The 25,323-nt window shown below is 41.4% G+C and overlaps 1 protein-coding gene across 3 annotated transcripts in view; it reads left to right on the forward strand.

The window, feature by feature from the left end:
- DCT (dopachrome tautomerase) overlaps positions 1 to 25,323 on the forward strand; it is a 50,707-nt gene that overhangs the window by 19,980 nt on the left and 5,404 nt on the right. For 2 of the 3 annotated variants that reach the window (XM_074387344.1, XM_039473247.2), the window contains exons 2-6: positions 268 to 567; positions 3,258 to 3,358; positions 4,317 to 4,483; positions 7,813 to 7,992; positions 10,372 to 10,507. In XM_074387344.1, the coding sequence (XP_074243445.1) occupies positions 268 to 567; positions 3,258 to 3,358; positions 4,317 to 4,483; positions 7,813 to 7,992; positions 10,372 to 10,507 (884 nt within the window). Of the gene's footprint in view, positions 1 to 267; positions 568 to 3,257; positions 3,359 to 4,316; positions 4,484 to 7,812; positions 7,993 to 10,371; positions 10,508 to 17,208; positions 17,269 to 19,066; positions 19,068 to 24,404; positions 24,443 to 25,323 lie in introns of all 3 variants that reach the window. The other variant, XM_074387343.1, reaches the window with a different exon arrangement.

The following is a 25,323-nucleotide window of genomic DNA, read 5'->3' on the forward strand; positions in this document are numbered from 1 at the left end:
GGGGAGCGCAGCTTAGCTCATTGCAGTAGGCAACACATTTCATGTCCTGTTTCTTTGCTGGGAATGTTTCTAGGAAACTCTCTAGTGCTTAGTCTACTTGAATATAAAAACATTTAAGAGGAGACCATGGGAAGAAAATCGACTTTCTTTGCCTTTACGTAAGCACCTTCATCTTCCCTTCCATTCAAATTTCAGAGTGCAAATTCAGAAATTTCTTCCAAACGACGTAAACCCACTTCCTTTCCATCTTTCTGTTTTGTAAACTAGGAAACTTTGCCGGCTATAATTGTGGAGACTGCAAGTTTGGCTGGAGCGGCCCCAACTGCGATCAGAAGAAACCAGCAGTGATTCGGCAGGACATCCATTCCCTGACTCCTCGGGAGAGAGAGCAGTTCTTGGGCGCCCTAGATCTCGCTAAGAAGAGCATACACCCCGACTATGTGATCACCACACAGCACTGGCTGGGCCTGCTTGGGCCCAATGGGACCCAGCCGCAGTTTGCCAACTGCAGTGTTTATGATTTTTTCGTGTGGCTCCATTATTATTCTGTTAGAGACACGTTATTAGGTGAGTTTTTTCCCTGGATGAAGGTATATTATTACAGGTTTGTCATTGGGTTGAGGGTAGGGCAGTGGGAAGTAATTTTATGCAAGTTAATTAACAAGAGAGCAACCTCAAGGCAGCCTTAGGTTTATGAAAGTCGTAGAATTATCACATGCTGCCTGGAGTTAGAAAGAAGCAGTTTCTTTCTGCACATTGGCTGCAGACACTTTAAATGTTCTCTCCTCTACTGTAGGTTCTTGGTTCGAAGTGTAAACTGTGCTCTATGAAGCTGTTAATCATCAAAGGTGTGAGTCGGTGAGATGGAGGCAAATTCCTTTTGATTTTAGAAGAAAATATTTGCAAATCTGGCCTTGGAAGCCCTCTCTGACCTTTTCGCCAAATTAGGGGAATTAACTGAGCATGTGCCAAGGCACATGAAGCTTCTTTGCGTAAAATTAGAGTGCTCATGTTGGAAGTAAGTATCTTGTTAAACTCACATGGTAGATAAACTTTGGATAGATTTTAGACAGTCTATCACATGATAGACTTTTCAGATCATTTACAGTACTGCTCTATGGCCCGGAACCCCCAAATTTTTTGGAGTTGTATTGTCAAGGAAAAGTACAAGCTTAGCCACAGCCATGTAGAGTTTCTGCTACTTAGCTCTTTCCAACACAGTCATGTTGGATGCTTGGGAAAATGGTGACCTGCCCTTCCACATCTAAAACATTGGGGCCTGGGTAGGACTTGGAATGAGGGGGTTGTCTGTTACAAACTTCATGGATCCACCAGGTGCAGTGGCTCACGCCTGTAATCCCAGCACTTTAGGAGGATGAGGCAGGTGGACCATCTGAGGTCAGGAGTTCAAGGCCAGCCTGACCAACATGGCAAAACCCCGTCTCTACTAAAAATACAAAAATTTAGCTGGGTGTGGTGGCAGGCACCTATAATCCCAGCTACTCGGGAGGCAGGAGAATTGCTTGAACCTGGGAGGTAGAGATTGCAGTGAGCCGAGATCACGCCATTTACTCTAGCCTGGGCAATGAGAGTGAAACTCCATCTCAAAAACAAACAAACAAACAAACAAACAAACAAAAACATCATGGATCAAGTAGGTTCAGCTTTGTCCTTATTTTTGAGTCAAAAGAAAGCCATAGACAGCAATGTATTCCAGGAGGGCTTGAATCCATCGTAGATTCTTCTAACAGTCGTTGCATGCCTGGCTGTACATGCACCTGTCCCGTTTTTGGGGTCCCTCACTGGGGTCAGGATCAATGAAGACATCAAGCTCACTTTGAAGAGTGAGATTCTGATTTGGACGCACTTGTCCTTGTGCTCATCAGTGTTCCCCTTCACTTGATGCCCTCTCATCGTCGGGTTCTGAGAACTTGAAACCTTGCTCTGGATTAAACATGAAAAAGGGCTGTGTGGCCAACATCAGCGACAGTGGTTCTTTTCTCAGTGTGAGTCTTTTAAAACGTGCCTTCAGGTAAGCATCTGTCTTTCTTTATCCATAGATGAGGAGGCTCTTTTGGCTATCAACCTTTATAGTTTTCCTGTCATCACTCTGAGAATTTTTGCTTTATGAGAGGGTAGTCTCTCAAGAGGAAAAGAAAATGATGGTTTCTGGTCATAGCTAGGAATTGACTTTATATTCATGTCTGTTCAGCTCTCTGAAGTTATTGTAGGTATTTTGAACAGGAACTAAAGTTAGCTAAAGTTTCTACATAACCATCAAAGCTGTCAGGAAAAAGGGAAGAAGGATGGACCAGGCAGCAAGGAGGTCATTAAATCGTCCAGAGCTTTTCACTGAATTGGCAGTTCCAGCGGCCAGCCTACATGGCTTGAAGGGATTTTTCTCTCTTCTAGTCTCAGCGACAACGCTTGTCAGCCGGTAGTTATAACAGACTGATGGGTGAGGCAAAATGCATGCAAGTTCTTTTTGGTTACATAAATACTGCATTAGGACTAAGTGTAGTTGAAGTTATAATATTATTAACTAATCCCTCTCTTTTAAATTTATACATTTGTGAAGCATAGGTTAGCAAATGCCTTTTAAAAATACATTTCATTTAGGTCTTAATAATCTTCTTTTATTTTTTATTTTAAAATTTATTTATTTTATTTTAGGTGCATACTATAGCTGGCATTTCTCCCCATGTTATTCCTTCCCACCCTCCCTTCTCTCCCCACCCCCTGCTGTCTCTCCCCATCCCCCCGCAACTGCCCCCAGTGTGTGATGCTCCTCTCCCTGAGTCCACATGTTCTCATTGGTCAACACCCATCTATGAGTGGGAACATGTGGTGTTTGGTTTCTTTTCTTGTGTCAGTTTGCTGAGTATGATGGTTTCGATTCATCCAAGTCCCTACAAAGGACACGAACTTTTGGATAGTCTATTTCACCTGAATGGATTGTTGCTTACAATTAAATATGTATCAGGGGCTCCCAACTCTGAAAGTCACCTGAATTTCCCAGATCTCTGCTAGAAATCAACCTTTTGAGAGATAAAGGAGAGTTTATCCTAAAAGTACTGTTACTTCTGAAATTCCTTTGTCATTCTTGTCATTACTGTTGCTTTTAGAGAGATAAATAACAACAAACTTTTTTCTTACTATTATAAAACATCATGGACTCTACAGATACAGCCCAGGTAAGGTTTAACATTTTAAAAATTCTATTCTGTTGTCTCTAATATGTTTCCCAATTGTTTCAGGACCAGGACGCCCCTACAAGGCCATAGATTTCTCACATCAAGGACCTGCTTTTGTTACCTGGCACCGGTACCATTTGTTGTGTCTGGAAAGAGATCTCCAGGTAGGTCAAAACTATGCATTTAGTACTTTTAATTTTTTTTTTAAATTTATTGTATATATTTAAGATATACAGTATGAATTTTGATATACTTATCTTGACATACATACAAGATAAGTAAAATGACTACTGCACTAAAGCAAGTTAACATACCCAGCATCACATAGAGATATCTTTTTGTGTGTGTGTGGTAAGAGTACCTAAAGCAGGTGTCCCCAAACTAGGGCCCGCGGGCCGCATGCGGCCCCCTGAGGCCATTTATCCGGCCCCCGCCGCACTTCAGGAAGGGGCACCTCTTTCATTGGTGGTCAGTGAGAGGAGCACAGTATGTGGCGGCCCTCCAATGGTCTGAGGGACAGTGAATTGGCCCCCTGTGTAAAAAGTTTGGGGGCACCTGACCTAAAGTCTCCTCTCTTGGAAAATTACCAATATGCAATATAACCTTAACTATAGTGTCAGACCTCCAGACTTATTTATCCTACATAACTGCAACTTTGCACCTTTCACCTGTATCTTCCCATTTCTCCCAGCCCTTTGTAACTACTATGTAACTGTCTTTCTATGTATTCATTGTTTCTTTTTATTTTTTCTTCTTTTATTTAGATTCAACAAATAAGTGAGATCATGCAGTGTTCTTTCTGTGTCTGGCTTATTTCACATGGTATAATATCTTCTAGATTCACCCATGTTGTTATAAATGGCATGATCTCCTTTTTAAAGGCTGAATAATATTCCACTGTATACAGTGTGTTTGTGTGTGTGTGTGTGTGTGTGTGTGTGTGTGTGTAGATATTATATACACATGCGGATTTATGTCATAATTTCTTCATTCATTTATCCATCTGGTACTCATAATCTTGGTAGATATTTGGTTGAGACACATATCAGTCTTTGCCTTGTATACATTCTTGTTGTATCTGATGGCATGGATTAAATGACTAGGCCTGCCCTTTGCTTTTAGCGACTCATTGGCAATGAGTCTTTTGCTTTGCCCTACTGGAACTTCGCCACTGGGAGGAACGAGTGTGATGTGTGTACAGACCAGCTGTTTGGGGCAGCAAGACCAGATGATCCGACTCTGATTAGTCAGAACTCAAGATTCTCCAGCTGGGAAACGGTCTGTGATAGGTAATGGCTCCTGTACCTGCAATGATATCCAGAGACAGTCTTTTCTGATGTCTGAGAGGTGAAGTCACTTTATACTTCTGTTTCTTATGCATGTGGAGTTCTATTTACATGTTTCTGGAAACAGTTTTCCTGTGGGAGGTGGGATTTCAAAAATTCTAAACTCTAATATATATATATATATATATATATATATATATATATATATATATATCACATTTGTCAATTGGTTATGCTTGGCCATCATTTTGAGATCAGGTTAGTTTTATCAGTTTAGTGCAAATGTAATTGCGGGTTTTGCCATTAAAAGTAACAGCAAAAACTGCAATGACTTTTGCACCAGCCTAATCAAATTAGGAGTAGTTCTTGCATTCAGTCAACATTTTCTAAGCACCAGTCATGTCCTGCATGATGTGGTACTGCTGGGAATACAAAGATGAATGAAATAAAACCTCCCTTCTGAATATTATCATGTATTAGTTAACAAAGATAGATTTCTTGTAAGTAAATTACAATTAAGTGTGAGAAGTACTGTAACAGATGTATACACAAAGACAGGAAGAGAGTCTGGGCAAGTCCCCAAGAGACAGAGATGATGGTTCTGAGAAGGGAAGGGGCACAGACCGTAGTCAGGTGTAGAGGAGGGTGAGGGGAGTATGGCAGGGCAGTAGGTGAGTCCTTGGTGGAGGGAACGCCATGTGTGAAGCTAGACAACTCTCTGGAAACAGCCTGGTATGGCTGGGCCACGGGATGCTGGCGGGTTGAGGAGGACACGGGCTTGGGGCCAGCCAGGGAAGGATGGTGTCTCACATGCTAAAGACTACATACACAGGTCAGGGGCCTGGCCTGCAGCCCGCGAAGAGTTCTGTCCTCAAAGACTCCCAGGTCCTTAGAATGCTCCAGGGCACAGAGCTCTGGCTCCCTCGGTCCCCAGGCTGCACTGCCGCCACCCTGAGCCTGGGCAGGTGAGCTTTTTGAGGGGCCCATGCCCAGCTAGCAGGAACTCCACCTTCCACATCCTGTGCATTTCCTGCAGCGCTCAGAACAGTGCTCCACGAGTAGGGACATCATCAGCGCATTTTCCGTGTCTGAGCTTCATCCCATCAAGCGCCATTTCCTGCGGTACCTTGGGATATTAGTGGATGTATGTGAAAAGAGATTTCTGTCATCAAGTAAAGTTAGAGAAGACCGAGCTAAAATTAAAAAAAAATTTTTTTATATTGTCTTCAAGCCTTCCATAGATAAATGTGTTATTCTTTTTCAAGAGGAGGCTAAACTTACCTGACCCTGGAACTCTTACTTCACGGAACATCCCTTTGGAATCTGCTTTGGGAAATGCTGCCTGAGAGGCCTTGGAGACCTTTCTTTGCTTAGTGTTTAGGTCTTGGCCTCTTTCATCCCTGTGGATGTGCTGATTCTATTCTCACATACTCGGTGCTACCACTAATTTATTAAAACCCTCACAATAACATCTTTAAATTTTTATCTCTACTGGTGAAATAATGGTCCGCATTTTGGGAGACTGAGGTGGGAGGATCACTTGAGGCCAGGACTTCCAGACCAGCCTGGGCAATGCAGTGAAACCCTGTCTCTACATAAAGTTTAAAAAGTTAGCCCAGCTGGGCACGGTGGCTCACACCTGTAATCCCACCACTTTAGGAAGCCGAGGTAAGTGGATCACCTGAGGTCAGAGTTCAAGACCAGCCTGACCAACATGGTGAAACCTTGTCTCTACTAAAAATACAAAAATGAGCTGGTCGTGGTGGCATGTGGCTATAGTCCCAACTACTTGGGAGGCTGAGACAGGAGAAGTGCTTGAACCTGGGAGGTGGAGCTTGCAGTGTGCCATTGCACTCCTGCGTGGGCTCAGAGCGAGACTCGGTATCAAAAAAAAAAAAAAAAAAAAAAAAAAAAGTTAAGCAGTTGTGGTTATGCCAACCTGTAGTCCCAGCTACTGTGGAGGCTGAGGCAAGAGGATTGCTTAAGCCCAGGAGTTCAAGGCTGCAGTCAACTGTGATTGTGCCACTGCACTCTAGCCTGTAAAACAGAGTAAGACCCTATCTCTAAATAAATAAAGAAAAAACAAATAAAAAAAAGAAATACTATTCTGGACAGGGCACGGTGGCTCATACCTGTAATCCTAGTACTTTGGGAGATTGAGGTGGGTGGATTGCTTGAGCTCAGGAGTTCAAGACCAGCCTAAGCAACATGGTGAAACCCCGTCTCTACTAAAATACAAAAAAATTAGCCAGGCCTGGTGGCATGCACCTGTAGTCAGCTACTCAGGAGGCTGAGGCAGGAGAATTGCTAGAACCCAGGAAGGGAAGGCCACAGTGAGCCGAGATCATGTCATTGCACTCCAGCCTGGGCGGCAGAGTGAGATTCTGTCTCAAAAAAAAAAAAAAAAAAAAAAAAAAAGAAAGAAATGCTATTCTGATGGTGGAATCCAGGCCACAGCTGGCATGTAGGACATAATGTTTTACGGACATGGGACCTTCTCAGTCCCACGCTGAGCACTTAACTATTCACACTCTACTCCCTTGGAACGTTTTCCAACACAGCGTTTTTCCTAGTATCTCCCCTTTTGTACTTTCATCTACTTTGAATCCGACCTCCCCTGTTTGCCCAAAATGCTTTTGTAACTTTATATATCACTTCTGTCAAAACTGGCTTAGCTCAGCATGATATGAACCCCCCATTTCTCCCTTCAATTACTCAAGTTTCAAGTGCACACAATAGGAGTCATCTTGTCTTATAAACCCTCTCACCATCTTTCCGATAGAATGGTAATGATTATTCATATTTATGCCCATGTCTATATTTTGTGTAGCTACATTTTTGAAACTTCTCAACCCATAATGACTTTCAGGCATAGTACTTTTACCACATACTATTAATTCTGGCAAAGTAATTATAATAAAATTTGATCATGATTGTGACCCTGATTGGTTTGCTTGGCCCAAATTTATAATACCATCCGTGAGTTAAGACATATTATTATTATTATCATTTTTGGGACAGGGTCTCACTCTGTCACGAAGGCTGGAGTGCAGAGGCGTGATCTCCATTCACTGTAGCCTCTGCATCCTGTGTTCAAGTGATTCTTCTGCCTCAGCCTCCCGAGTAGCTGGGACTACAGGCACCTGCCACCATGCCCAGCTGATTTTTGTATTTTTAGTAAAGACGGAGTTTTGCCATATTGGCCAAGCTGGTCTGGAACTTCTGGCCTTAAGGGATCCACCTGCCTTGGCTTCCCAGAGTGCTGGGATTACAGGCATGAGCCACCGTGCCCAGCCAAGACATATTATTTTAAATCTTATTACAAATCTTAGCTTGGATGACTACAATCACCGAGTCACCTTGTGCAATGGAACCTATGAAGGTTTGCTGAGAAGAAATCGAATAAGAAGAAATGGCGAGAAATTGCCAACCTTAAAAGACGTACAAGATTGCCTGTCTCTCCAGAAGTTTGACAATCCTCCCTTCTTCCAGAACTCTACCTTCAGTTTCAGGTGGGTGCTCTGAGCTCTGCTGGACCTGCGTTTGTAATACAGGTTTTCATGCCTGTGGTTATAATGAGCTGGAAGGAAACCCAGGTTTTGGGGGTTATTTACAAAGCTAAGTAGTGGAGAAAGGCTTGATAAGAGAAGTTAGCAAGAAATTGGTGTGAGGAAAGTCTTTACCTGTCTACCATGACTAACAGTGTGGTTTTAATACTTTCTAACTTAGTTGTTCAAAACCATCTTTCGTATTTCTGTATTTATAGATCCAGTCTTCAGAACCAGGGTACTTCATTAAATTCAGTTTTTTTGAGACAGCATCTTGCTCTGTCACCAGGCTGGAGTGCAATGGTGTGATCTCAGCTCACCGAAACCTCCGCCTCCCTGTTTCAAGTGGTTCTCCTGCCTCAGCTTCCTGAGTGGCTGGGACTACAGGCACACACCGCCACACCCAGCTAATTTTTATATTTTTAGTAGAGATGGGGTTTCACCATGTGAACAAGGATGGTCTCGATCTCTTGACCTTGTGATCCTCCTGCCTCGGCCTCCCAAAGTGTTGGGATGACAGGCACGAGCCACCGTGCCTGGCCAATACAGTGTTTTTTCAATGTTCATGCTCTTTCTCTTTTATTTCTTATTTTTAGGTATGTTGGTATTAGAAATTTATCAACTGCAGACCTTAATAGTGGGGTCTGAGATCTCAGAGGAGTATTGCTAACTAAATTCAACTCAAATTATAGCACAGCAATGACATTACAATACTTAACATTTAAAGACCAACTATTAATCTTCCACCACAAATTGGGCATACTGCTCATGCCTGTAATCCTAGAGCTTTGGGAGGCCAATGCAGGGAGATTGCTTGAGGCTGGGAGTTTGAAGCTACTGGAAAACACAGCAAGACCCTGTCTCTACAAAAAATAAAAATAAAAAAGTAGCTGGGTCTGGTTGTACGTACTGTAGAGATAGGCCTAGAATTTAAGCACATCTGACATTTACTAAAGAAAAACACATATTTCATGCCCTGCTCCCAGAGTTTCTGATTCAGTAGGTGTAGGCTGTGTCTTAACCATCTGCATTTCTAACCAAATCCCAAACAATGCCAGTTACGGTGGTCTGAGCCCGGCATGTGAAGAACAACTCCCCTAACTCAAACATATAGGGAATGCAATCTATTTCAACAGCACTTTCGCCATGACAGAAAACTAGTGCATGTTCCTTTTCAAAATGACATCAAATGTTACCCTTTGCACACTGTTGACCCTACTCTGAAGGCTATGTCCAACCCCAGCAGACTCTGAGCCATGCTACACTTAGCACAACCTCTACATTTGAGTTCAGCCTACCTTGCCTTGGCCCCGTATAAATTGTGTACTTTATACACAGTTAGAGAGAGAGAGAATCCAGCTTTGGAGATCATTAATCTATCTACCACCCTTTTTTGGGACCCATCTTTGTTTAAAATCTTATTTATATGCCGGGTGCGGTGGCTCACGCCTGTAAATCCCAGCACTTTGGGAGGCTGAGGTAGGCGGATCATGAGGTCAAGAGATCGAGACCATCCTGGTCAATATGATGAAATCTCATCTCTACTTAAAAAATACAAAAATTAGCTGGGCACGGTGGCACACGCCTGTAGTCCCAGCTACTCGGGAGGCTGAGGCAGAATAATCGCTTGAACCCAGGAGGTGGAGGTTACAGTGAGCCGAGATTGCACCACTACACTCCAGCCTGGCAACAGAGGAAGACTCAGTCTCAGAATAATAATAGTAATAAAATCTTATTTATACATATATTTCTCATAATTCTTAAAGTCTTTTTATGGTGGTAGAAAATTTTTTCTTTTTTCTTTTTTTTTAGAGGCAGGGTCTCCCTGTGTCACCCACGCTAGAGTGCAGTGGTACAATCATGACTAACGGTAACCACAAATTACTGGGCTCAAGTGATCCTCCTACTTCAGCCTCCTGAGTAGTTGGACCTCCAGTCAAGCTGAAGGTCTATTTGGTTGAGAAATATAAATATCAGATTATATGTTAAATTTAAAAAAGATTATTGATCACAGGGTATGTGCTGGGCATGGTACTGAACCCTGGCAATAAATATCTGAAGAAAAACACAGAGCCTGCTCTCCAAGGGCATGAGAGACAGGTATGAAGGATGCCATACAGTACACAAAAGAGGTATAATTCAGAAATAGCATTAAGAGTTCTCTCCCCTTACAGAGGATTATCACTAAGAGTTGGGGCTAATTCTTGGTTGATTTGCTATGACAGAGCTTCCCATATCCCTACCCAACCTCAAATTAGAAAACTACTATCTAGACTGAAAATGACAAAAAAGAGACCTTTATCAGTCGTTGCCTGTTGTCACTGACACACTTGTTTCTCCCAGGAATGCCTTGGAAGGGTTTGATAAAGCAGATGGGACTCTGGATTCTCAAGTGATGAGCCTTCATAATTTGGTTCATTCCTTCCTGAGCGGGACAAACGCTTTGCCACATTCAGCCGCCAATGATCCCATCTTTGTGGTATGTTCAAAGACTCAGAATGCCTGAAAATTTTCTAGATAATACGTCAGATTTATTTTTTTCCATACCATTAAGGTTTGGTGGTGTTTTATTCTCTGTGTGAACAATGTGATGTGTACAAATGTAAATTAATTTCAATCTATACCCTAGGGATGGTCAGATAGCATTTGAAGGCCCTAATCAGAACCCATGCTTCAGGGACGGTTCACTTTTGGATGATCTTAGAGAAGAGTTTACAATCCACTGGTGAATTCCTATAATAGCTTAATAATAAATGATTTTTCACTGGCTAAATGAGTGTTGTTGAGGTGCATTAGTCCACACAAACCACCTTCAATGTGTTACCTGTAGGAAAGAGAGGTTCTCTGATCCAGAAAAGGGGAGCAGAATGGAGAAGGGGTGCTGGACATTTAAACCTCCTATGCCAACTTGAGTGAGCTTTACTTGAGAAAGAAGAAAAACAGCCCCTGACATCCAAGAGCTGGCCTAGTGCTGTCGACGAGGCCTTGATATCACCCTGTTGGACATAAACAATCTCACTGAACATCGACAGCAGACAAGGCCACTCTGTGACCATGACCGATCAGGACAAAAACAAGATAACTCCGTAACCGTGTCTGAGCACAGACAAATTATGAACATTGTCCAAGCCATAGAATGCATGACATCCCCTTTCACGGCCAATATGAGCAAAAAATGACAAATGCCTTTACCGATTGCATTAATATAGAAATCCACATTTGAGACCATTTAATTTATTAATCTGAGTCATACCTCTGACATGTAATAATACAGACAGTAAATAGGATTGCTGTTGACTGCAGGAGCCTCACAGTTGTTTAAATTTCAGTGTGATGAACATCTTTGGTATATCAGTCTGATTTCTGTCTCACTTTAAAACAAAAGAAGAAAACTGCCAGGCAAGGTGACTCATGACTGTAATCCCAGCATTCTGGGAGGCTGAGGCGGGAGAATCGCCTGCGTCTAGGAGTTCGAGACCAGCCTGGGCAACATTGTGAGACCTCGTCTCTGCCAAAAAAATCTTTAGAAATTAGCTGGGCATGGTAGCATGCACCTGTGGTCCCAGTTACTTGGGAGGCTGTGGTGGGAGGTTCACTTGAGCCTGGGAGGTTGAGGCTGCAATGAGCCATGATTGTGTCACTGCACCCCAGCCTGGTCAACAGGGTGAGACCTTGTCTCAAAAACAAAACAAGCTGAACAAAATTTGACAATGGGATTGTAAAATTTACAATTCGGAGCTTTTTTTTTTTTTTTTTTTTTGGAGGTAGAATCTTGCTCTATTGCTCAGTGCAGTGGTGTGATCTTGGCTCACTGCAACCTCTGCCTCCCGAGTTCAAGTGATTCTTCTGCCTCAGCCTCCTGAGTAGCTGGGACTACAGGTGTGAGCCAGTACAACTGGCTGATTTTTATATTTTTAATAGAGATGGGGCTTCACCACATTGGCCAGGGTGGTCTCGAACTCCTACCCTCATGATCTACCCGCCTCGGCCTCCCAAAGTGCTGGGATTACAGGTGTAAACCACTGTGCCTGGCCTTTAGTTTTTAAAGTAGGTTCATCCCCTGGTGAACTTTTCTAAGACAAACAAAATGGGGCAGAACGAGTCAAGGCCAAATTGTTCAGCTACGCTAGCCAGTGCTATCTAGCCTGTGACTTGTAGGAGCACAGTATAGTTGAGTACATTGGTCTGTTACTCCTTGTAGGGAGAGAATGGAAGACTGTGGAAAGTCGCAGCCAGTGGGTGTTGGGTGTTGGAAAAGACAGAAAGGATTTGGGCTTGTACTAGGTGGTTTAGGGAGGACTTTCGGAAGCTTTGCTCTAAATTGGATGTTGTCAGTAAGCAGGATAACTCTATGATTGGGTACCTTGATAGACTAATTCTTATCTCTATATGGGGCAGACTAGACTGAGGTTAATATAATGGGTATAACAGCAGCAAATGCTCATATTAGCTGGGAAAGGGGATGTCATGCATCTTGTGGCTTGGACAACGTTCCTAATTTGTCTGTGCTCACACACGGTTATGGAATTGTCTTGCTTTTGTCCTGATGCATCATGGTCACAGGGTGGCCTTGTCTGCTGTCGATCTTCTGTGAGATTGTTTATGTCCAACAGGGGAACATCAAGTCCTGGTTGGTAGCACCAGGCCAGCTCTTGGATGTGAGGGGCTGCTTTTCTAAGTACAGCTCACTGAAGTTGGTGTAGGAGATTTAGACACATAAACATTCATGTTTCAGTGGCCAATCTCCAACAATGCTTCTGCTTTAATACTTAACTCCCATCAGCTATTTTAACCCCGTCTGTCTTCTGAATTGTATGCCTTGAATAGATAGTTTTGGAGCAATTATGAGAAGAAATTTCACTTATTCTCCTTTTTTATTTTGCCAGTATTGGGCAATAAAAATCCGTTTGGAAATGTGGCATCCACTCACCCTCTGCACTTTCACTGGGAGCTGCCATCCTGAGCTGTTCCTAGTCGGCCATCTTCCCCGAGGTCCCCCTATTTTGCCAGTATTTTGAGTTTATATTATGATGCAGTTAGATTTTATGGTATCCAAAGACTCTCTGTTTTTTCCAGAATTTTCCTCACCTTAATGTTCATCTTAGCAATGTGTCTTAGTCTGCCCAGGTTGGCATAATGAAAGACCGTAGATTAGATGGCTTAAACAACAGAAATTTCTATCTCACAGTTCTAGAGACTGGGACGTCTAAAGACCAAGGTGTCCGCTGAGTTGGCTCCTGGTGAACACTCTTCCTGAGACTTGTAGCTGCGTCCTCACATAGTGGAGGGAGAGAGAGCATAAACTCTCTGGTGCCTCTTTTTATGAGAACACTAATCCAGGGCCCTACCATTCTGACCTCATTAAACCTTAATTACCTCCTTCCAGGCCCTATCTCCAAATACGGTCACATTGTGGGTTAAGGCTTCAACATATGGATTTTGGGGAACACAATTTAGTCAATATATAGCATTTATAATGCATCTTCAAACCATCAGTTTATAGAAGTTTGTTTGCTTTTCTTTTCTTTTTCTGAGACAGTGTCTCACTCTGTCACCTAGGCTGGAATGCAGTAGTGCAATTTTGGCCCAACACAACCTCTGCCTCCTGGGTTCAAGTGATTCTCCTGCCTCAGCCTCCCAAGTAGCTGGGATATCAGGCATGTGCCCCAGCGTCTCACTAATTTTTGTATTTTGAGTAGAAATGGAGTTTCACCATGTTGGCCAGGCTGGTCTTGAACTCCTGACCTCAAGTGATCCTCCGGCCTCAGCCTCCTAAAGTGCTGGGATTATAGGCGTGAGCCACTGTGCCCAGCCAGAAGTTTGTTTTTCTATACTTTTGTGAGGCTTCATGACATAGGAAAAGAGCACTGGATTACAAGTCAATCAGTTTTATCTGGTACAGACCAGGGCAATCATGAGAATGTAATTGAACCATGTGGAGCTTCTGCTTCCCGCTCTGCAAAGTGTGGGTCTCCTGACCTGATCTGGTGGTGATCATAGCTCACTGCAACCTCATACTTCTGGGTTCAAGTAATCCTCCTGACTCAGCCTCCCAGGTAGCTGGGACTATAGCCACATACCACTATGCCCAGCTTTTAAAATTTTTATTTTTATAGAGATGAGGTCTTACTATGTTGCCTAGGCTGGTCTCAGAACTCCTAGCCTCAAGCAATCCTCCCACCTTGACCTCCCAAAGCACTGGGTGAGCCACCATACCTGAACCGTAGTAGGGATATCTCTTCAGTCATATTTCTCTTTCTGCTTTAAGGTGGAAGCTCACATTGTGACTTGATGGATGAGAAATCCCATGAGTTAACATGGCTCAGAGAAATAAGACATTTAATCATCTTTGTCTTCATTGCTTTTAATGTACTTAATGTTATAATTTTAATTTTTTTTAGCAGCATGTGTCATATACGTATAAATAAACAAAAAGCCACAGCCTTTCTTTAAAGCCACAGAATGAATAATGTTCTGGCACTAGTTCCAGAACTCACAGTTACTTTAGGCTATTTTCAAAGAGTTTCATGCTGAAGCCAATTCAGCCTTAAATGATTTTTCACATATTGAGATCCAGGTTAAAGCATTTCAGTTAACAGAGTTATAGCTTCTGGAATTTCAAATTCACGAGGCAATTCATGCAAATATACTGTACATGGCATTTATTAAAATTATTTTTTTGTGAAATCTCTTCAAGCAACAGAGCTACAAAACTGCATGTGATCACAATAATGAGCAAAAGAAGGCAGAACATTGAAGTGCAGGAAAAAGTCTGAAGCAATCTCTAGTCATTCCTAAAGTAATTGAAGCAAATGCACACATTTATCATGGAAAATAAGATTAGGCCAGAGAAATGCTAAGTGCTGTCTTCAATATTAAATTTAGATATAATCCAGAAAAGAAAAAAAAGAAACCAACAGACTGTAAAGTTATTTAAATGCTAAGAAAGAAACTATGTTACATAGTGGTAATTTTCTTCCCAATTCCTAAAGATGCTATTCTTAAGAGTATACTTCGATGTTATCCTTTTTGAAAGTACATTTGGTGAGTTCTAATTTCCTTCAATTCCTCTGTGGCTGGTGGGCGGGGGGGGGCGGTCCATAGTTTCCATGATTAATACAAAGCAGCTCATGCCGGTTTTCTACCTTGTACATTGACATTCTAAATGGAATAAAAAATACAGTAGTCTTATTACTAATCACTGTATAAAATAGGTTCATTAATTTAGAAATATGCATCAGGAGAAAATGAATTTCTAAAACCACCCGTAGTTGATAGACTACCCTAAGTTAACCCTGTAAGAGCCCTTCTGAGGCTGTTGGGGTTCAGAGGTCCAGGGGAGCCCTCAGCTCCCCTGAGAGGACATTTCTGCAAGATTCTTGGTCTCCCATGGTCTCCAGAATGAGAGAGGGGACCACAGCAGGTGCGCTTGTAAAAAGTAAATACTGGACTCCAAAAGTGTTTGTAGGAAGTGATTTATTTAGGTAGAGAAAGATAAAAAAGGCAAGAAAGAAAGAAAGAAAGCTTCCAGGAGAGAGAAAGAGCATGTGGAAGGGGATCCAAACATGGAGTCTGAAGGGGTGTGGAAGAAGAGGACTTTTACCCTGGGAGAAACCCCTACCTGCTCTAAGACCTCTGGCCAATGAAAGGAGTTCCTTAGAACTTCTGCTGGAATGATGGACTTTTGGTTGCGAAAATTAAAGCAGAGACCATTAAATCTCCCAGATGGAAGGAGATGGGAGAGGGGCATGGTGCTGGGAAGTTCTTGCCCTTAAAACTACGCCCCCTTGTGGACCCAGAAAAAGAACACATTCCCTCAAGTTTACTGTTCCAGGCTGCAGCAAAGTTAGTAAAATCAGAAGCTCAAAATTACAAGTATAAACAATTCTGAGTTAGAGTGAGTTTTGTTGAAATTTAAAAAAAGGACAGGTGTATTAGTCTGTTTTCATGCTGCTGGTAACGACATACCCAAGGCTGAGTAATTTATAAAGAAAAAGAGGTTTAATGAACTCACAGTACCACATGGCTGGGGAGGCCTCACGATCATGGTGGAAGGTGAAAGGCACATCTTACATGGTGACAGACAAGAAGGAACTTGTGCAGGAAAACTCCCATTTATAAAACCGTCAGATCTCATGAGACTGATTCACTATCATGAGAACAGCACAGAAAAGACCCACCCCCATGATTCAGTTACATCTCACTGAGTCCCTCCCACAGCATGTGGGATTGCAGGAGCTAAAATTCAAGATGAGATTTGGGTGGGACACAGCCAAACCATATCAACAGGGCATTGCTTTTTTCTTCCCCAAAGTGAAGCATTTAAAGATAGATCCATTTTACTTTTCTTTGAATAAGAAAAATCATAATTAGACTAAGATTTTTAAAAAATTAAAATAACATTGTTTTATGTGAAAATTTTATTTTTAGTGGTTTTATGATTTTTAGATCGTTTGTAATTACAGAAATGTTGGTGAAAAAAGTTTTAAATGCCTGTGATTCCATCTCAATTTTTCCTTTTGTTTCTTTTCATATTCTTGCATGTTTTATACAGTTGCACTTAGAGTTGTCCCTCAATATCTTGAAGGCATTAGTTCTAGGACCTCTCCACGGATGCCAAAATTTGTGGTTACTCAAATCCCTTATATAAAATTGGCATATAAGGTATGAACATCCTTTTGTATATTCTAAATCATGTCTAGATTATTTAAATTGGACACAGAAGGTCATCTGTATAGGGCATCTATTACATATAATATTTCATTACCACTTTATTTAATTTTTAAATTGTTGCATAGTTTTCTAATTTTTTTATCTTAAAATCTTAGTGCATATAAAAGGTTCAAAATACAAAACGTATAAAATGAGGTCCATATTATCACTACCATCTTCTAGCAACAATAACCATTTTTTTCAAATTTTCCAGATATATTTTATAAATACACAAATATGTTAATATATTTATCCACATGGTAGCATATTATAGACCTCTCTGTCCCTTTGCCTTCCCCCCACTTTTTAAAAAATGTATTCCAAATCATTTCAGTTCACAAAGGTCTTTCTTATTTGTTTTTTATAACTGTTTTGTATTCTGTTGCATGGATTTATCCTGAAATGTGTTATTTTAAATTTAAATTTAAATTTAAGATTTTAAACTATTTTCTACTGATGGATATTTAGGTGATTTTTAATCTTTTGCTTTGCAATGCTACGACAAATGTCCTTGAACATGCAAGATTAGTAAAGAGAATAGAATCCCTGGCTTAAAGGGTAAAACAGTGCATCTGAAATTTGATAAATGTTACAGAATTGCCTCTAGAAGATTGCACAATATTTTCTCCTAATACCTGTGTGTCACCTGTGTGTCAGAAACACAGTTTCCCCATCATTCCCTCTCATTATGCTCTTTGTCCCTGTGTCCCAAACTTTTTCATCTCTGTCAACCTGATAGGTGAAAAGGCATTTCAGTGAGTTTTAATTTGCATTTCTCTTGTTATAAGCGAAGTCCAGTCCAGGTGCAGTGGCTCACGCCTGTAATCCCAGCACTTTGGGAGGCCCAGGTGGGTGGATAACCTGAGGTCAGAAGTTCAAGACCAGCCTGGCCAACATGGTGAAACTTAATCTCTACTGATAATACAAAAATTAGCTGGGTGTGGTGGTGGGCGCCTGTAGTCCCAGCTACTTGGGAGGCTGAGACAGGATAATCGCTGGAACCCAGGACATAGAGGTTGTAGTGAGCCAAGATTGTGCCATTGTGTTCCAGCCTGGGCAACTGAGCAAAACTGAGTCTCAAAAAAAAAAAAAAAAAAAAATGAAGTCTGGCATCTTTTCATACATTAAAAAAAAATCCATTTACATCTCCTCTTCTGTGATCTGTCTGTTCATAACTTTTGTTTGTGATCATGACTTCTGAAAAAAGAAAACAATAACCATAAAGATTCCAAAATAGAATTAGTGAAAGTAATTTGTTCTCTGTGTATGTGAGTAACAAAATAAAACATTCTCTTTTAATATTTTATTTTCCTAGAAAACCTAACAATCTGATCATAAAGATGTATTTTGTAGGTTTTATTAGTTTATGGAAAATGAATGTGATCACTGAAAACACTCTAGAACAGTACCTGGTGCTTAGGTGATTCTCCATACATTTTGTGAGGAGAGTCCTATTATTGTACATCTATTGTGTGATGGCCCCTATGTGAGATGTCATGCAAAGCTTGCCTTTTAAATGAACAAAACCGTGTATGGTAAACCACTCTCCTTATTTTAAACACAGTGAAAATAAAGTTTAGAGAGGCTAAAAAATGTGTCAAGGTCACACCAACTAGTAAGTGACTGAGTAGAGATTTATAAAAATAGTTTCCAACTGGGTGTGGTGGCTCATGCCTGTAATCCCAGCACTTTGGGAGGCTAAGGTGGGTGGATCACAAGGTCAGGAGTTTGAGTCTAGCCTCACTAACGTGGTGAAACCATGTCTCTACTGAAAATACAAACATTACCTGAGTGTGGTGGTGGGCACCTGTAATCCCAGCTACTCAGGAGACTGAGGCAGGAGAATCATTTGAAACCGGGAGACGGAGATTGCAGTGAGCTGTGACCCACTGCACTCCAGCCTGGGTGACAGAGCAAGACTCAGAAAAAGAAAAGAAAAGCTTCCTATTTCAAAAATCTCCCTGTGTTCAATCTTTCAACTATAATTTTGTCTTTTGTCAGTTTAGATAATTCTTAACTCAATCTGTTCACAATTGCTTTAATTATAGCTGAGGAAATTAAGTCCTGTTAGATTATATTAATAGAAATTAACACTAATTGGGGAAGGGCAGATCTAAATAATTTTGCATGGCCTTTGAAATGATAGAGTCATTGGTTTTATCAAAAACATGTGTTTATGCTTTTTAAATGCCACATTTACTTATTTAATATAGTTTTAAAATAGCAGGTATGCAGTTACTACCTCCTAAGTGGCATAACATCTTTATGAGTTTTATAAGAGTTGAAGTATCAGAGAGAGTATCTGGACCCCTCTCTGGTTCTCCAGGGTGGCAGGATTTCTATGGACTAGGCTTGGGGCTGGCTTGTTTTCTTTAATTTCACAGGTGCTAAATGTCACCTGAATGGGTTCTCTTCAACTCTAGACTTTATATAAGGATAAATGCATACCCTACTGAGAAGAACTAAACCTACAAATTATATCCAACTCATTCTTGATAAAGTATGAATATAATGATAAACCATAACTTACATACAAATATAAGATTGTTCTAGCATTGAACTGAGTTCCTCTCGCCTCGCGTTTTCATGATTCTGTAGCTACGAGTGGCTTGGGAGGTAGCTTATTCTCTATCTAGAATCTCTTCTAGCATCACCTTGGTTCTGTCTCTCCAACCTGTAATGTCAGCTTATGATGCATATTGAACTGGTCAATTCTTTTAAAGTTGAGTTAGCAGAATCTTCCTGTAGTCCTCTGCATCTGTTCAGAGTTTAATTCTTGAAGAATAAGCTATTTTCCTCAAGGATTTAGAATTGGCATTTCTAATTCTCTTGATATTTCTTTTTGTATGCATGCTGTTAGAGCTTGTATATTGTGTACATTTTTACACACATATAATATACAAGGCTATTATACAAGTCTGTGTAGGAGGATGTATTCCTTATATAACTCCTCCAAAATGCCTGTGAAATACTTTGTTTTGCCCGCTCAGGGTGCTATAAAAGAATGGGTAAGGAAATATAGGGAGAGAAAATTATAGCAAAATGGGAAACATGCACACCCTTGCTGCACCCTGCCTGGAAGATGCTATTATTGTTCCAATGTCTTTTTTTTCTTCTTCTTCTGTAACTGGATCCTAGTCCATTCAGGCTGCCCAAATGAAAATACCAGAGACTGTGTGGCTTAAACAACATTTATTTCTCACTGTTCTGGAGGCTGGGAAGTTGGAGATCAAGGCACTAGCAGATTCAGTGTGTGGTGAGGAGCTTCCTCCTGGCTCACAAAGGCCATTTTCTTGCTTGTCCTCACATAACTGAAGGGAGAAGGAGCTCTCTGGATCTCTTTGGTCAGGGCACTAATTCCATTCATGAGAACCCCATCCTCATGGCTTAATTATTCCCCAAATGCCCTATTTCCTATTATCATCACATTGGAGTTAGTATTTAAAAATATAAATTTGTCGGGGGGACACACACATTGAGTCCATAGGAAACTGTTTCTCATCTGTCACTGAAATACTCTCTCTGTGTGGTACCCGCCTCATTGTGGCAGAGCTTAGATAATTAAATAGAGGCTAGGGTGTTGTTTAACCATTTCATGTCTATTACACATGGCCTATTTAGGGCAATGTGAAACCAACATCTCATTTATGTGTGTTTTCAAATCCTTGGTAGAACTAAGACAATTAGAAATATTTCCCTAAAATAACAAGCGTGATGAAATATGTTTTTAGAAATTACCATTAAGAATTCTCTCATTTAAAAATTCTGACCCAACTTTTTAAAGTATGCCTTCTACTTTAAGTTTTAGATTAGAGTTCCTGTATGGACCTGTGTGTGTTTGTATCTGTTATGTGGCTTTTAAGTGATCACATTTGAATTGTCACTTAGTTCTGACTCTCAGAGGACCAGAGCAATAACATGTCACCACAATAAGATCCAGTCTGATGACAAAGGATGCTTTCTGGGCAGTAACACATGAACTCAAGTGGTGAAAGCTACACTGCGCTGGTCTTTAATGATGTACATGCATCTTTGCAGCCAGCCCCCTATTTCCACGGTTCCTTTCTCCAGATGCAGAAGCTTTTCTTATTTCATCAGTGTGGTGGGAATCCGAATTTATAGTCACCTAAGCTAAGGCCCGTTGATAGTAACTCTATCCTCCAATGAGCTGGAAAAAAGAAACACACTTTCTTGTATTTTATTTTCTTTATGCCCACAAGTGCAATATAAGTTGATTGATTACTTTCTTCTGCACAAGTTACATTAAAATTTTTTACCTTGAAAGCCTATGTAATCACATTTTTTCCAATATGGCCTCTACTTTGAAATTTAGTGTTTTTTTTTTCTGCTTTCTGTACCTATCCTCATTTTGTTGGAAAAAGATAGGTTTATATAACATAATTTGGAACCTCATTTCTGAAGTACTCAATTTCTAACACAAAAATATGGCTATGTAGCCCTCGAGCAGATGAAAGGAACTAATGAAACACATTTATTTATTTATTTATTTATTTATTTATTTACTGAGATGGAGTCTCACTCTGTGGTCCAGGCTGGAGTACAGTGGCATGATCTCGGCCCACTGCAACCTCCACCTCCCGGGTTCAAGTGATTCTTCTGCCTCAGCCTCCTGAATAGCTGGGATCACAGGTGCATCCCACCACGCCCAGCTAATGCTTTGTATTTTTAGTAGAGATTGGTTTTCACCATATTGGCTAGGCTGGTCTCAAACTTCTGACCTCAGGTGAGCCACCTGCCTCAGTCTCACAAAGTGCTGGGATTACAGGTGTGGGCCAACATGACTGGTCTAGTGAGGCACTTTCACTTAACTTCTGCTTTTGCTTCCTACCCTTAAATGACATTTGACCCTTTACAGAGATATTAACTGAGCTCATTTTAAACTTGTATCTAACAAAGATACAATTCGTTTCTCAAGAGCAATTCAAGATATCTTATTGAGGAATGACGCCCACAATTTTAACAAAACTACCTTTTCCTTTTAGCTTGTAGATGTGTTATTGCTTGCAGCATTTTGTTCATTGTATTCTTAGCATTTTCTCAGCACAAACCTTAAAAAAACCTCACATTTTATAAATTGGGCACCCTGTATATAGTTCTTACTGGAGCTTTGTTGTTGTCGAGACAGGATCTAACTGTGTCACTCAGGTTGGAGTGCAGTGGCGCAATCATAGTTCACTGCAGCCTTCACTTCCAGGGCTCAAATGATCCTCCCATGTGAGCCTCCCAAGTAGCTGGGACCACAGGCCCACACTACCATGCCTAGCTAATTTTTAAATTTTTGTAGAAATGGGGTCTATCTCTGTTGCCCAGGCTGGTCTCAAACTCCTGGGTACATGCAATTCTCTTGCCTCAGCTTCCCAAACTGCTGGGATTACAGGCATGAGCCACCATGTCCAGCCTTACTACAGTATTTATTATATGCTTTATAGCCCTCTTGAGATCTACAATTTCAATTTCTCCTTATTATTGTCCCCTATTTAAAAAAAATCTCTCCAGATTATTAATTGCTTTAGAATCTTGTCTTCTCCTTTATTATTTACAGATTTCCCTGGGTGAATTCTGATGCTTTCTGTAAGCTATTTGCCCTTACAGCACTGAATCTGCATCTTCATTAAGTCCTGATAGCCTCTTGTCTGTGTCATCACAATTTGATCTCTGACTTGAACTCAGATAGTATCTAAAAGTTCATACTTTAGGATTCATAGATCAAACTATACTCTTTCACATTGTTAAGATTTGAGAATATGTCTTTGAAATCAATTTTTCTTATTCTAGTTGGTTCTGAAGGTTGTACTACAGTGTGGTGGTGTAGAGCAGGGGTCCCCAACCCCTGGGCTGTGGACCCGTACTGGCCTGGGGCCTCTTAGGAACTGGGCCACACAGCAGGTGGATGGTAGGTGATCGAGCATTATGGCTTGACCTCTGCCTCCTGTTAGACCATCAGCATTAGATTCTCATAAGAGAATCTAACTCTATTGTGAACTGCACCTGAGAGGGATCTAGGTTGCGAACCCTATTGTGCCAACCCTATTGTGAACTGTACATGGGAGGGATTTATGTTGCACACTCCTTGTGAGATTCTAACTAATGCCTGATGATCTAAGGTGGAACAATTCCATCCTAAAACCATCTCCCTGCCCACTTCCTGCCCCTTGGTCTGTGAGAGTTGTCTTCCACAAAAACCAGTCGCTGGTGCCAAAATGGTTGGGGAGCGCTGGTGTATGTGGATTAAGAACTCTCACTTTAGAACCAGACTTCCTGGGTTCAAATTCTTACTCTACCATATATTAGCTGTGTCACCTCAGGTAAGTTGCTTAACACTTTTGTGCCCTATATTCCCCATCTATAAAACAGGATAATGTTATAGGCCGAATTGTACCCACACACACACACAAATTCATATGTCAAAGTCCTACTAGCTAATGACTCACAATGTTACCTTGTTTGGAAATAGGATCGTTGCAGATATAGTTTGTGAAATTAAAATGTCCTACCGGAGTAGGGTATGTCCCTACTCTAGTATGAGTGTGTCCCTATAAACAGGGAAAATTTGGACATAGACACCTGTATGCAGGGAGAACACTACATGAGGGTGAAGACGGAGATCTACAAGGCAAAGAATGCCAAAGATTTTCAGCAAAGCCCGAGAGGGTAGGAGTGAGCCTGGAACAGATTTTCCCTCACATCACTTAGAAGGAACCAACCCCACTGACATCTTGGTCCTGGACTTCCAGCTGCCTAGAAGTGAGACACACTGTCTCCAGCTGTAAGACAAATGCTTGTTGTCTAAGCCACCCAGTCCGTAGTACTCTGTTACAGTAGCCTGAGCAAACAAATAATATCCACCAAATCAGGGTGTCTGAGGATTCAGTTTGTCATTATGGGTACTAGTATTTGACATTGAGCAAACACTAATAAACATTCACTAATTTACTTATCAGAAAGTGCTAGCTATGTGCCACATGGATTCCTAAATGCCCAGCTCTTCACTGGCTGTATGTATAGTGTATGTGATTTCAGAGGAGCTTCCAGGCCCTACCCACCTGCAAAATGCAAGTTCCTTCATTTTTCTTCCCTAAATCCTTGTCCCAAGTTAATAATAGTACTGATGGTATAGTCATAGTGATAACAACCACTGAATAAACATTTCCTATAAGAAAGGTGCTGTGTGCTTGGTGCCTAACGTATATTATGTTCTCTACCTTCCCACTGCCATGTTATTGTTGTCCACTGTTGAGGTTTACAGACCTCTGTGATCCTGGATTATCAGCTCCACAGGCTGTGTTTTATCCATCTCAAGCTGCATCACTACCCTCCTTTCACCACCTCTGCCCTCTCATTGTCTGTCTGGGTCTCTTAGCTTCCCTCCAACCCAGGGAGGGTATCAGTGTGGAGGAGAAGTCTCAGGCCTGACATTCCATTCTCCTTACTGGAACCCATAGGGGGCCAGGAGAAGGGGGTGGCATCCCTAGTCTCCCCAATACTGAGGAAGAATGGGGCTCTTCCCATTTTATCCCTTCCTTTCTCCCCTGCCTCCAGAAATGGGCCACTTCTGTGTGGGGCAGTGGGTCCCAGTTTGGCTCACACTGAGAATGTAAGAACTACAAACAAAATGTCTATTAAAGTTTGTGTCTCAAAACAAGAGAAGGGGAACAAGGAGCTCCCTTCCCTACATATGCTGGTAACCATGAGCCTGTGAGGCTGTACTCAGGCTTTTTTCCTTTATTGTGCTTATCCACTGCTGCATAACAGATCACCCAAACACTCAGTGGCTTGAAGGTGACCATTTCATTTCTCACCATTTCTGTGGGTCAGGAATTTTGGAAGGGCTTGACTAGGCAGTGCTAGCTTAGCATCTTTCAGTGCAGTTGTAGTCAGATGGTGATAGGTGGTGGAGCAGCTGTGGACTGGCCCACTCTCTGTTTTTCTTCCTGAAATCTTGAGCCTCCCCATATGGTCACTCTATATGAGTTGGTTTGGGCTTCCTCACAACATGGCTGCCTCAGGATAGCTGGACTGCTTATTTGATGGTTCAGGGCTCAGACACGCGGTAGGAGCTGCAACACACTTTATGATTTAACCTTGAAAGTCACAAAAGGTCACTTCTGCTATATTTTATTGGTTATATAAGAGTCAGAAACTCACCAAGTTTCAAGGGAAGGCCAGTTGAAGCCAACCTTCAATGAGGGAGTGGCAAGATTCCAGAAATGCATCGAAACTAACATTGTGTGACCTTCTTTGGAAAATATATTTTTGTACATCCCTAGACGCTCTGTTTATTTGCACACACTGTTTATGTAAATAAAGCTGCACGACACTGTCATTATCCTACCCATACCTAGTAAACATTGACTCCGTCCAGGTTGTATGCTAAGCCTGAGACTTCAAAGGTGAAAAGTCCTTATCTGAGACCTTAAGGAGTTAGGGTCTTGTTAGGGGAAATTGATGTATAAGCAACAAGTTACAGTATCATTTAATCAGTAAATGAGGTACAGAGTACAGTGGTGAACGGAGGAATGAATACATTGAATAAGTATTTACTGAAATAAGTACCTCCTTTTC

This window comes from Saimiri boliviensis, chromosome 16 (genome assembly GCF_048565385.1).
Source record: "Saimiri boliviensis isolate mSaiBol1 chromosome 16, mSaiBol1.pri, whole genome shotgun sequence".
NCBI classification, from domain to species: Eukaryota; Metazoa; Chordata; class Mammalia; order Primates; family Cebidae; genus Saimiri; species Saimiri boliviensis.